The sequence below is a fragment of the Dermochelys coriacea genome, chromosome 11, assembly GCF_009764565.3.
Source record: "Dermochelys coriacea isolate rDerCor1 chromosome 11, rDerCor1.pri.v4, whole genome shotgun sequence".
NCBI lineage: Eukaryota > Metazoa > Chordata > Testudines > Dermochelyidae > Dermochelys > Dermochelys coriacea.
Genome location: NC_050078.2, coordinates 16,132,306 through 16,144,937, shown reverse-complemented (window position 1 = coordinate 16,144,937; position 12,632 = coordinate 16,132,306). Strand labels below are relative to the sequence as shown.

At 38.6% G+C, this 12,632-nt stretch overlaps 1 protein-coding gene across 2 annotated transcripts in view; it reads left to right on the top strand.

Annotated features, from left to right (window-relative positions):
* The window catches only part of DPP10 (dipeptidyl peptidase like 10), a 436,765-nt gene that overhangs the window by 224,004 nt on the left and 200,129 nt on the right, over positions 1-12,632 (top strand). For both annotated transcript variants that reach the window (XM_043505016.1, XM_038422353.2), the window contains exon 4: positions 7,030-7,124. In XM_043505016.1, the coding sequence (XP_043360951.1) occupies positions 7,030-7,124 (95 nt within the window). The remainder of the gene's footprint in view (positions 1-7,029; positions 7,125-12,632) is intronic.

Below are 12,632 nucleotides of genomic sequence, written 5' to 3'. Positions count from 1 at the left end.
TAATGTCTGATATGTGCCTGCGGCGGGCAGCACACCTCCCAGGCTGCCATGTCAAGCCAGAAGATAGATACCTCTGTCCCCATTAGAAGGGAGTTACCAACCACCACCACCCTTTATTTATTTTTGGGAGTGGTGGCCACAATCCTTCCAGCCTTGGGAGTATATGGCTTCTCCTCCTCCGCTTTTTGGGGGAGATTCCTCATCCCCGTTTGACAAGGCAACATGCCATTTTGTTATGTCTATGAATGATGGATTGGGAGCATGGGTGAGCACAGCCTGCTGCTAGAAGTAACCAGCAGTCAGCTTCCACCCTGTGGAGGAGCCATTTCCTCCTCTGGGTTGTGCCACTGCAGTCCTCTCCTGCTCCTTATGCTCCAGTCCTCTCTTATATTCCTTTGGGGCAAGTCTTTTGAGCTGGGATTTTCCATGTTGTATAAGAAATATGAAGTGAAGCCAAGAATGAGGCATATATGCCCAGAGTTCCTGTCCACTGTCTTTATTACAAGACCGTGCTTTTTCTTGCCTCTTAACTATTAGCATTAATAACTCATTATCCCTAATGGGTCAGATCCTATCTGTTGAAGTCAATGGAACCAAACCAATTTATCCCTGTTGAGGACACAGCCCTATTACTTTTCCGAATTATTTATTGTGAAATAAATCGTTGTTATCCCCAAATAATCCAAACCTTACTGTATGTTCTTCCATAGTTGTTTTCACACTGATTTTAACAGTAATTTATCTTTGTATGTGCACAACTGACTCATGTCTGGCTCAATCTCAGCTCTTCCAGTTGCAGTGCACAGTTAGCAAGTTTATGGTAATTTGGGAATTCTTTTGAATCTTTGAAAAATTGGTAGGCTTGTGTACTTATTCGGTTGTACACGTCTGTGTTTTTTTCCTGGCAAGCACAAACCAGGCCCTGCAGAAGGACATAGAGAATTAAAAGGGACAAGCTCCAAGCACTGGCAGTACTGAATGAACGTAGGAGACATATTGGTATGGAAGGCAGTTGTGGCCTAGTAGATAGGGCACTGGACTGAAAAATCAGGAGGCATGGGTGCTATTCCTAGCTCTGCTACTGTCCTGCTGCATGACCTCAAGCAAATCATTTCACCTCTGCGTATCTGTTTCCCTTAGTCCCCTTATCTGTCCTTTTTAGTATTATAAAATCTCTTGGGCAAGAATTGTCTCTTATTATATGTTTGTACAGTTTCTAGCTCAGAGGGGCCCTAAACTCAGTTGCAGCCTCAAGATACAGTTATAATAACAATGAGGAAAATGTTGGTTCTGAGAGAGAAATAACTGATATATTTGTGGAATTTTGCCTAGTTTCGTATATGTAGGATCCAAATTCAGCCCTGTGTAAATGGGGGCAATTGCACTGACTTTTACATGTCAGTAAACATGGATTTCTATGGAGAAAGGGAACGATGAGTGTTAATTTTGGGAGACCTGGAAAAGGAGAATGTGCAAAGCACCTGCTTAGAGTAATGCTACAATGCTATTGTTTGGACTCTGGATAGTCTACACTGCCACTGGAGGTCTCATCTGCAGCGGGGGTAAATGTACATGCGCTAGCTTTAATTGAGCTAACCTACTAAAAATAAAACAGTGTAGCTGCAATAGCCCACGTGGTGGCTCGGGCCGCTTGACACCCTAACTATGTATTAGGGTGGCTAGCCCATGCTGCTGCCTGTGCCACTATGCCTACACATCCATTTTTATAACACTAGCTCAATCAAACCTCGTGTGCGTAGGTCTACCCTGGCTGGAAGTTACACCTCAGAAGTTTAATTAGATGACTGCTTTGGTAATACAGTGCTACAGTCTAGGGCTGGATTCTGATGCACTTCCTCACTTTTACTCATCATGAGTAAGGATGGCAGAATCTGGCTCTTAATTAATATTTCTGAACTTTTCTCCCAAAAGCTGCACTGCTGGCTAGTTTCCAAGAGTGGGAATGGATATTGAATGAGGGAGGTGAAATTACTGGCCAGCAGCAATAGTTTTATGAGAGTACTACCTCTGCGGAGTCGTACTCAATCAGCCTGGGAAGTAAGGGGGGTTTCCAAACCTGCACTTTCTACACACAGCCATGACATTTTCAGTGCATACTGTGAAGCACCCTATCACAGCTGTTTTTAAAGTCCGGGTCCACACTATATCTCCAAAATATAGCACTGAGGAAAAGTATCATTCAAGAATTCCAGTTATTATACTATTTTGGATTATCAGGGAGCATGCCATGAGTAACACTTACCATGACTAACTGAAATAGTGAAAGAGTTGTTTGAACACAGTGAAATATTAAATTGGATGCAGCTAATTATCTAAAGCTCAATTCATTTAATCTCTGGGTTTTAGTTTATTATTTATATCTAAAATAATTAGTCAATTAGCTCAAACTGTATTTTTACCCTGGTATAATTCTAGTGACTTTATTTCAAGTGATAGAAGTATAACTCAGAACAGAATCTTGCCCATTTTCCCCTTCAAACAGCAAATTGTTTTTAAGTAGAATTGAACAGGGACTGATTTTCAAACAGGCTGAGTGTTCACAATGTCAAGTGAAGCCAATGGGAACTGCAGGTGCCTGAAAATTAGGTCCATGGCATTTAAAAAGTGGAACAGTATAGAAAAAGCAGTAAAGTGGGAGTGTGAATTTTTAGAGGGGACTATTTATTTGTGTGTTGAAAGAATATGGAGGGTTTCTAGATTTATTGCTCTGCATTTTGTGATATTTTGTCTTCGACGCTTTATGGAACAATACGTATCAGACCAGGCACATGGTAGATCTGTGCCTCTTGCCAGTAACACTAGCAGAACCTTTAGAATTGGTGAGCCTCATTTGTCACACTGTCACTTCACTGCCATTTCTCGCCAGGCTCATCTCAAAGCTTTAGCTGAATGGCACAAATGAAAACATGGGCACTACTAAAATTTTATTAATGTAAAAAATGCCTCCGTAGTTTAGAAATATTGGGGCTGTGCCTTTGCATATTTTGTAATTGCATCACAATGTGATGGCTAAATTCATGACATTGAAATCTGCATCCAAAAATATAATTTAAATTCCTTATGTGAATTCCAACTGGATTTAATGGCTAAAGCCTTCCCCATCCGCTGTTCCCTATAATGTTTTGCAATCTGCTCTTCCAGCATAGACAGAGGCTGGAGTAACATGGATTGCTAGCATTTGCTACAAATTGTTCATATTCTTTAACATTCTTCTTTCTGTCCCATAACACCACATTTTATGAAAGATCTGCTTCATTTGGTTTTCAGATGAATGCACAGTCATTGGATACATCTGTTTTATTACGTTCCTTCCTTTTTTTCCAAATGGGGTGTATCACCTGCTACTGAGTAAGATGCAAGTTGTAAATCTTGCTGTAGTACCAATGAATTTTTTAAAAATATTTTTTCTTTAATTTATACATAAAAATAGGAAAATGCAGATGCAAGTATGGCAAAAAGGATATATTTAGGGTCAAATCTTGTCTCTGTTAAAATCAGTGGGTTTTGCCATTGACTTTAGTGAGCCAGGATTTCACCTTTTGTGTCTCACCACTGTGGGGTGCTTCATGTGTCTTCCTCTGCTCTCATTGTATGGATACCCAGCCCCAAGTAACACAGGCTTACATCCTATAGAAGGGGGAAAGGGACTCTTTTGGAGCTAGAGCTCCTTTCCCATCTGCACCCCATCCTTGTCCATTTCCTTAGGATGAGTATCAAGCACAACCTCTGCTCTCCCCATATGGTCAGAATTAGAACTGGTGTCCTTACTCCCCTGCACAGCTGTGTGAGAACTATGATAATCTAGCCTTTATTTGACCAAAATAAATGTTCAGAGAATCTAGACCCATCAAGAACCATCACACTATGTAAGAACTAACCTACATGTCTGTGTGATCTTATAGTCCTCTCTTCCACTTCACTCTTACATTTTAGCTACCAATAAAAATATCTTCATTATGTTGAATGGCCATCATCTGCTCCATTATCTAGTCTGCTAAGTGTTCTTTATCATACAAAGTGTCATTCATTGGATTGGCACTTTCATATAAATTAATGATGATTGCCCATGATTACTATACTTACATTTAACACTTATGCAGTGTTTTTATGTAACATGCTTTCTGAGGATCTCAAAGCACTTTATAGATATTCATTTAATTAATTCTTGTCCGCTAAAGTATAATTATATCCAATATGCAGATGGAAGACTAAGGTGCAGTCAACATCCAGGAATGTTCAGTCTGAGAAGTCCTGACTTTCAGTTCTCTTTGCTAACCACTAGGATTACATTATTTTCCAACTCTACAAATAAAAATAAACTCTTAAATTAATCTTCATTTAGACAGTTGACCATTTCACTGCTGCCTCACATGCCATGTATCTTTGGTTAAATGGACTTCTGGGGTGACATATTGTAGCTGATCTTGTAAACACTTATGTACTGATTTAGCTTTGCTCACATGAATAGTTTTAACTCAGGTGAGGGTTCTTAACATGAGTAAAATTATTCATGTGCCTATGTCTATGTAGGATTGGGCCCCAAAGCATAGCCTTCGAAGTATGTATTGCCTGATGTATGTGAGGAATCAGGAAATGGTTAATTAAATTAAAGGTGCTCCATGTTGAATCAGGTACATCCCAATGCTGCTGTTAGGTGGCATTGCACTAGGGCCTAGGAGCTCTAGTCGTGAACCAGGACCCTATGAGGTAGTTGTTAATGGAACATCAAAGGGTTTTTTTGTTTTGTTTTTAAATTCACTACGGCAGCTGGACAGTGGAATCCTTTCCCCCATCTTGTGTGTGACTTGTGTATATACATTTTAAATTCTTCAAGCCAGGCACCAGGTCTTGCTATATAACATTGACTATTACTATGGGGCTCTAGACTTAGTTGGGGCTATTCCATGCTACTGAAGTACAAATGACAAAAATAATATACATTTTAAATCTTTGCATGCCAGTATATTATGAAGGTATTACTGGCTTGCAAGGAAGCTGTGAACAATAGCTGCCTGCAAAGCATTGTCTCTTATTAAAAATGTATCATGTTCTTTTTTAGAACTACAGCTATTAATTCTTTACTTCACAACCTTACTTAGCTTCACGTCTGAACCACAGATACAATAATCCTGCCCAAAACTCTATCAATCCCACATCAACAAAGATAGAATATTACATTAGTCTCCTAATTAAACTTCATTAATTTCACAAATCCTACTAGAGCACATTCACCAGTATTATACACTCTGAATTTCTGTACTGCCAGTCAGTACTAAACTAGGTTTCTCTAAATGAATAAATAAAGCATATTTTGTGATGCTGTAACCTTGATTTTTTTCTCCCAAGTCACGTTTGCTTGCTAGTTCATAAAATTCAGTAATCTGTAATGAGTTTCTCAGACATTACAGTGAGTTAGTGGTGTTCTTTTTTCTATTTCAGCATCATTTTTAGCCTTTCCTATAGGTTTACTTAAGAACTTTCATTATAAGTCCTGCTTTCCAGATATTTATAACAAAGGAGTTATACTTGGTTAAATATTGTATCTGCAGGAAAGGTTTCATCAAAGCCAGGAAGCTAGGGTCTTTCTCCCTTTTTGCAGGTGTGTTAGGGCTAGTCGAAATCTAGCCCTATGATTTTACTCACAAACTTCATTGGGTTATATCCTCAAGTATTTAAAAACACTGATGTAACAGTTTCTGTAAATGTATTGCAGCCTTAGATTTCCTTCAAAAATAAAAAGGCAAACCTAAGGGTGAATGCTGGATCTGTTGAAGACAGTAGTAAAACTCCCATCAATTTCAATGTTGGGGGAGGTTAGAATTTCATCCTGGCATCTCTTTTTAATCGTAAAGATATGTTAGACAAAACCTTGGGTTTGAAAGTTAAGGCTGACATACCTTTCTTAATCCATATGCTTTCATAATAATCACAGTTAATGTACCTGTTATATATTATAGTTTTGTCTGTAGTTTGAATATGTTTGTATAAATTGTTTTTTATTATGGTAACTAAAAGTAGAACAAGTTGTTGAGAGACGATTTTCTCACATTGCAGACTTTAACATTATTTTTTAAAATTTATGTTACAAGTAAACATACTGTAACAGATCAGATCAGATATATGTCTTAATCCTTCTCTGGCAGTGTAGTGTAACTTATTCCTTTGATTTACTCATGTTGCATCATCTATTCCTAACCGGAATACAGAACAGAAAAATGTAAGATATAGTCTGACTGCAATTTATTAAATTGTAGTGGTTGATTCCTTCAGTATTTGATTTACTCATGTTGCATCATCTATTCCTAACCGGAATACAGAACAGAAAAATGTAAGATATAGTCTGACTGCAATTTATTAAATTGTAGTGGTTGATTCCTTCAGTATTTATAAATTAGTGAAATGAGAGAGAACCTAAATGCTTTTATTATTTTTCTGTCCTTTTCCTTTAAATATGTCTGCTGCCCATTACCTGTAGTGATAGTATCACTTACAGTGATAGGGCAGCAGACTTATTTAAAGAAAAAGGACAGAAGTGTAACAAAAGCATTCATATGAGAAATAGAATGTCCAGGTTTTGTCCTGCAAAACCTTACCCACTAGAAAGGCTCTTCTTCATGTGAGTCGTTCATCGACTTTAATGAATCTACTTGTGTTACAGGGATGTTCACGTGAGCAATTTTCAGTCTTGAAACCATGTGCGTAATTGTACTTGCTTTGCTCACAGGAGGTTTACTCTCTGAACTCACAGGAATGACCCCATTGATGATTGTTCCCCTTGAATCAGATGAACAGGATTTGAGGCATAAACAATTTGATCTATTTCATGATCTCAAAACAAGCAAACAAAATAGATATTATGAATGAGGTTCATTCCTCAGTCCGTTTGCACACATTTTAAAGTATCAATGTGTCTTCCAGTTATTTTGTTTATTAAATATGCCTGTTGTCTCTGCAGTTGTATTAAATACTCAGTGTTTTTGCTAATTGATAATGCCTTTATTGTTGCAGATACAGAAGTGGTATATAAAAATAGGAATGGACATGTTGTTAAACTGAACATAGAAACAAATACAACCACGTTATTATTGGAAAATACAACTTTTGTAAGTAATACATACTTATTTTACTCATTGAAATTGTATGTGTCACTTTTAAATGGCATCCAGTTAATAATTATTTGGCATTTCTCTATAACATACAAAGAATGTAGTGCTTAAAGACAATATAGAATCTATTTAGAACAGATGATATTAGAGATGGAAAATACCACCCATTCTACTGTTAATGCAAGATTTTCCAGTCCAGTACATTCTCATGTGCTTAGCAGACAATAATGGAGGCCCTTGAAGGCCGACTTCTGCTGTGCTGCCCACAGCGAATCTAGCTGAAGGGTATAATAAGTAGAGTTGATCATCAAATGGGGGAAAATATTATTAAAACATTGAAAAGTTTTCCCTGGGTGGTTTTTGGTCAAAATTTGAAATTTAAAAAATTCAAAATTTAAAAAATTCAACTATACAGTTGGTTGAAATATGTGGAAAATTTTGCAAAAAAAAAAAATCCTCAGTGTTTTTTCCATTTTGTTGACATTACTACTGATTCAAGCAGCTCTCATAATTAAATAAAGAAAAAATATATATTTGTCATTTCCACTCACCTCTTTCTACTTACCTGTTGCTCTTTGGTAAGGGACCAGTCCTTCTGGATTTCTTGGAAAATGCCTTACGAGTGGTAGGGTGCTACCTTAATAATAATAATTCTTAGGATACTTTTTGATATTTAGCTTAAATTTCCCTTTGATCTATTTCATCCCATTATGCCCAGTGATACCACCTTAATCCTCACTTCATCAAGCCATGCGGTACATATTTCATGCTTTTCAATTCTTTCTCACAAATCTGTCCCTACAGCCCTTTGATATTTTATGTTGTTGGTTTCTGAATTCACTTCAGTTTTTGGGGAACAAGTTGACCAGGACTGAATTCAAGATTCATTTTCAACAGAGCCACATGGCAGGGGATTATTTTCTTCCTGGTCTGTGTTGTGATGCCTTTGTCAATGCAGCCCAAAGTTACCTTGGTTTCGTTTGCTCCCTGTATTTCATTGTAATGTAACTTCCTTTCTCCCCACACCTCAGGAGCATTCACTGCTTTCACCAGGCTCCAGCCAGCTGCCTCCTCTAAACACTTCAGCTCGTGGCAGGAGAACAGGAGCTCTTGGGAATGAGCCTATCTCCAGAAGCAAAGGACTCCCATAGGCACTGCAGGAGGGTGGGGTCTACATTTTCTGTTGGTATAGGCCTACAAAAAATGTGATACCCTTCTGGACTGAGCAGGAGAAATAGGGGAGGGAATTGTCTGAGGGGTGTGTCTGTGAGACCCAATGTCTCCTGGGTCTATTTCTGGAATGGTGCACCTTATATACCCATGCCTGAAGGCCCAATCCGACACTGAGAAGGGCTGGCAGTACAAATTATAAATGTCTCTTTTCGTCCACTTGAGTAAAAATGCTTCTTTTCCATATGGCAAAACACCATATTTTACAACAAATTGATGTGGACAGCAGCCAAACACTGCAAATGCTCCCTCTTTTTAGAGGGTTGCTCTTTTCTGGGTTTGCATTAGAAGGGACCAGTTCGACCTCAGATCACCCAGACTGAGTTCAAGGCACAAGACACACATTCTTAATTAGAAGTTGGCAACTGATCAAAGATGCCTAATACCCAACCAACTGTCCAACAGGCCAATATACGGAAACAGAGGCAAAGAATAGAGAGATGGTATGTCTGTTTTCCAAATGAAGCTTATTGGAATGCAGTATGTGAGCATAGTAAAAAAAAGTTGAAAGCATAAATGAGGTAGATTCTACCCACTGTCACATATAAGTGGAAGAAAAAAGCTGAATGTGGAGCAGAAACCTAAATATGACTTGTAGGTATAGTTTGGGAGGGAGGAGGGATAGCTCAGTGGTTTGAGCATTGGCCTGCTAAACCTAGGGTTGTGAGTTCAATCCTTGAGGGGGCCATTTGGGATCTGGGGCAAAAATTGGGGATTGGTCCTGCTTTGAGCAGGGGATTGGGCTAGATGACCTCCTGAGGTCCCTTCCAACCCTGATATTCTATGATAATCAAGGGGAATTTTGCTATACCTGACAACTTTCTGTCTGTGATGAATACACAGCAAACAGTCCTAACACAGGGTCGTAGTGTATCAGAGGCAGGCTGCAGAATTGAAATTCAAAATACTCCCACTTCTCTAAGCTCTACCCTCAAAAATGCTCCAGCTTCTCCACACTGCTAAATGTACTCTCCCAAGGATAAAAGAAAAGGAGTACTTGTGTCACCTTAGAGACTAACAAATTTATTTGAGCATAAGCTTTCGTGAACTACAGCATCCGATGAAGTGAGCTGTAGCTCACAAAAGCTTATGCTCAAATAAATTTGTTAGTCTCTAAGGTGCCACAAGTACTCCTTTTCTTTTTGCGAATACAGACTAACACGGCTGCTACTCTGAAACCTCTCCCAAGGATAAACTCCTGTATCACTAGTCATAATTTCCTCTGTCATTGTCATATCTGCTTAATTATTAGTGCATAAATAGAAATGATGCTGGTTTAACACGCTGCAGAGCTGTCTTGTGCTCATCAAAAACACGGGCACACCATAACGCAGGCACTGGCAATGCAAGTTTCCACATATGGTCCCATCCTAGAGAAGCCACTTTTCAGTGTGAAACATTCCTCCACTTTTCATTCTCTCTCTTTCTCTCTCTCTCTCTCTTTCTGTCCAAATAGCCAGTAAGGGGGTGAGTTTTTCTTTAGTGAGGTTAATAATTAGAAATCAACCTGCCATAATAAACTTCTTTCAGGGACACAACTAAAGAGGTAGTCATGGCTCCTGGTGGCTCTCTAAGTTGGCTATATTTGAACCAGTATCTTATAAGTGAATATCATCTTACTAATTACTAATTTATTTACTAATCCCTTAAAGCACACCTCCCCCAGTGTGCAGCTCAGAGGTTCTGGCTTTAGTCATTGGAGATTGCCATTTTGTGAAGAGTAAGTTTTCTTTTATCGTACTTAGTGTCACTTTGTCTAAAATGCAGAGGCAAAGCCTTCTGCAAAGCCTTTTAAAGATATTCACTGTGTTCCCTCTCCATGTGTATCTGCCAGCAAAATTCAGTCAGCACAAAAAGGCAGGCTCTGGGCTCATTAGTAAGTTCTGTTAGGTGCGTTATGGAAAAGTGTTTTTTTTTTCCTTAAGAAAAACACCACTTCAGTTTTTAATCAAGGTGTAATGGTGCTGGAATTTATTAAGAAGTTCTGGTGTTTTCTTTTAAAGTCTCTATTTCTCCTCCAAAAATAATGTCTTTTAAAAGTTTCTATAGAAAACAGCAGGGCTTTTTCTCAGTCTCCTATGGATTTATTCAAAGACTGTCTTAAAAATTACTACATTTTAGTATAATTAAGCCATTTGTCCTCTCCAGACATAAGTAGAGAAGACTGAATACTTTATATAATCAGCTCATTAGCAAAATAATGGTTAACAAAATGTATTGATAGGGAAAAAATACAAAACCATTTCAGGAAGCACCATAAGTAGTCTATTAGCATCTCTGTAAGTTATTGATTAGATGCATTTTCTGAACTATATCCTTCAACTTCAGTGAACCTGTCAGAGTTAACCAGTGAATAGTGTGCCCTCTCTAGCTGGCCAATAAACAGTTAATACTCTAAACCAGTGGTATACAAATGTTAACAGCTGGAAGCTAAGCAACTTCAATAGTCCATGGAGCCAAAGAGACTAGAAACTAATCATAACATGGCATCTTGAATTTATATTGTGATGCTGTATCAATGTGTGATGGCAATACATTCTCTATTATTTAGCTAATGTTCCTGTCACCCTGGAATGTAAGCTCCTGCTCACCAATTTAGCAGTCAGCAGCAAATCTTTATTCTTATTACACACTATAACTCGCAAATGATTTTGGAGTCATACCACATTTTTATTTAAATAAGGTTGCCATTTTTCTGACATGCTTTTTTTCTCCCTTTTTAACTGACTCTTTTTACTGTCATTTCTTTTAAAACTTTGTCAATAAATTGATTAACTGTTAACAGCCCAGTCATAAACGCAATTTCAGAGATGGCTGTGTGAAAGAGCAAGAAAGGGGGTCTGCAATCTTGCTTGAGCTCATGAAATGCATGCATATGGCCTCTCATCTTGCTCCCAACCCTCACCATACTGCCAGCATGGCCTTCCTCACCTAGTTTTAAATATATTCTATAAACCCCAAATGAAAAACAATACAGATATGCAAATATGAAAAAAGTATAGAGACCCAGTGACCCATAATCCACTTCCCAATTCATAACCACTGAAAATAACCAATGTCAGCATTTCCCTTCCTTCTACCGCCACCCCCCAAAAAGACCACTAAAAATTAGTAATTGAAAATATGGCAAATGTATTAAATCTCAAGAACTGCTAAGATCTGTCTACCACATGTGCGATGATTAAGGATGTGGGAAAAGGTTAGAAACATGAATAAAATAGGGGCTGTTGTTTTAAGACCTACCAGTTCCTGGCCCATTCACTTTGGTGCTACCCAGTCTCCATCCACGTTAGCTGATTGTGCCTATCTTGTGACTGCAGTGGAAAGTCTTAACCTTGAAGGATGACAGCAATAGAAAGGCGCAGGGGGGGGAGGGAGGAGTAATTTATGCATCACTATTCACACATGCAGTATTGTTAAGATAAATCAATCCTACTCTTTGTGACCAGAGGCAGGATTCAACAGCAGGAAGGCCATCAAAGCACTTGTGTTCCAGATAGGAAACTAGGTGCATCCTGTGCAGAGTGTGAAGGGGATAATAGAGAGAGAAAGGAGAGCGCTTTAACTCTAACCTCAAGAGAGTCCTACAGACCATGAGTTTTCACCTTCCATTGCTAAGAGGACAGAGCATGGAGTTATGAGAATCTCTGCAAGGAAAAAAGACATGGCTCACGAATAATGCTAAGCAACTATCTATATTTATACAAGGAAATGCCTTTTGCTTATTATTGTAATACAAATAGAGTAATGATATTCTTATGTGAACATCACGCATTAATCACAGAAGCATAGAGATGAGTGGTCCTAGGTAACAGTGTGAGGCAGTAGCAACCTGGGGTACAACCAGTAGTCTAGACTCTGTCTTTTGCTGTAGCCACTAAATCAAACAGATTAGCTCAAACAGCATCTGATCACCTCAGCAGACAAGCATCTATGGGGTGGGAGGAGACATTCTCTTAGTTCCTTTATTGCTGGCATGGCATTTCTTTTATTTTTTCTCTTCCCACTCCTTGTAACCTTCTGGCTGTACAGGAGCAGGGCAAATGAAGGGAGGAGTGATTCATTTTCCCCCAACATTTCTGCATGAAAGAAAGAATTAGTTTCTCCTCCTTTTGCTAATCTCTCCACACTCCACTAATTGTATGCATATTATCATATAGGCAGCAGAAGCTGTAGGATCAATTTCTGGCAGCATGGTTGGAAGGAAGGAAATGGCTTTAACTGGACAAGGGAGTCCTTTGTGTTTCCCATGCAGCCAGTTTAGTTCTGAGCTAT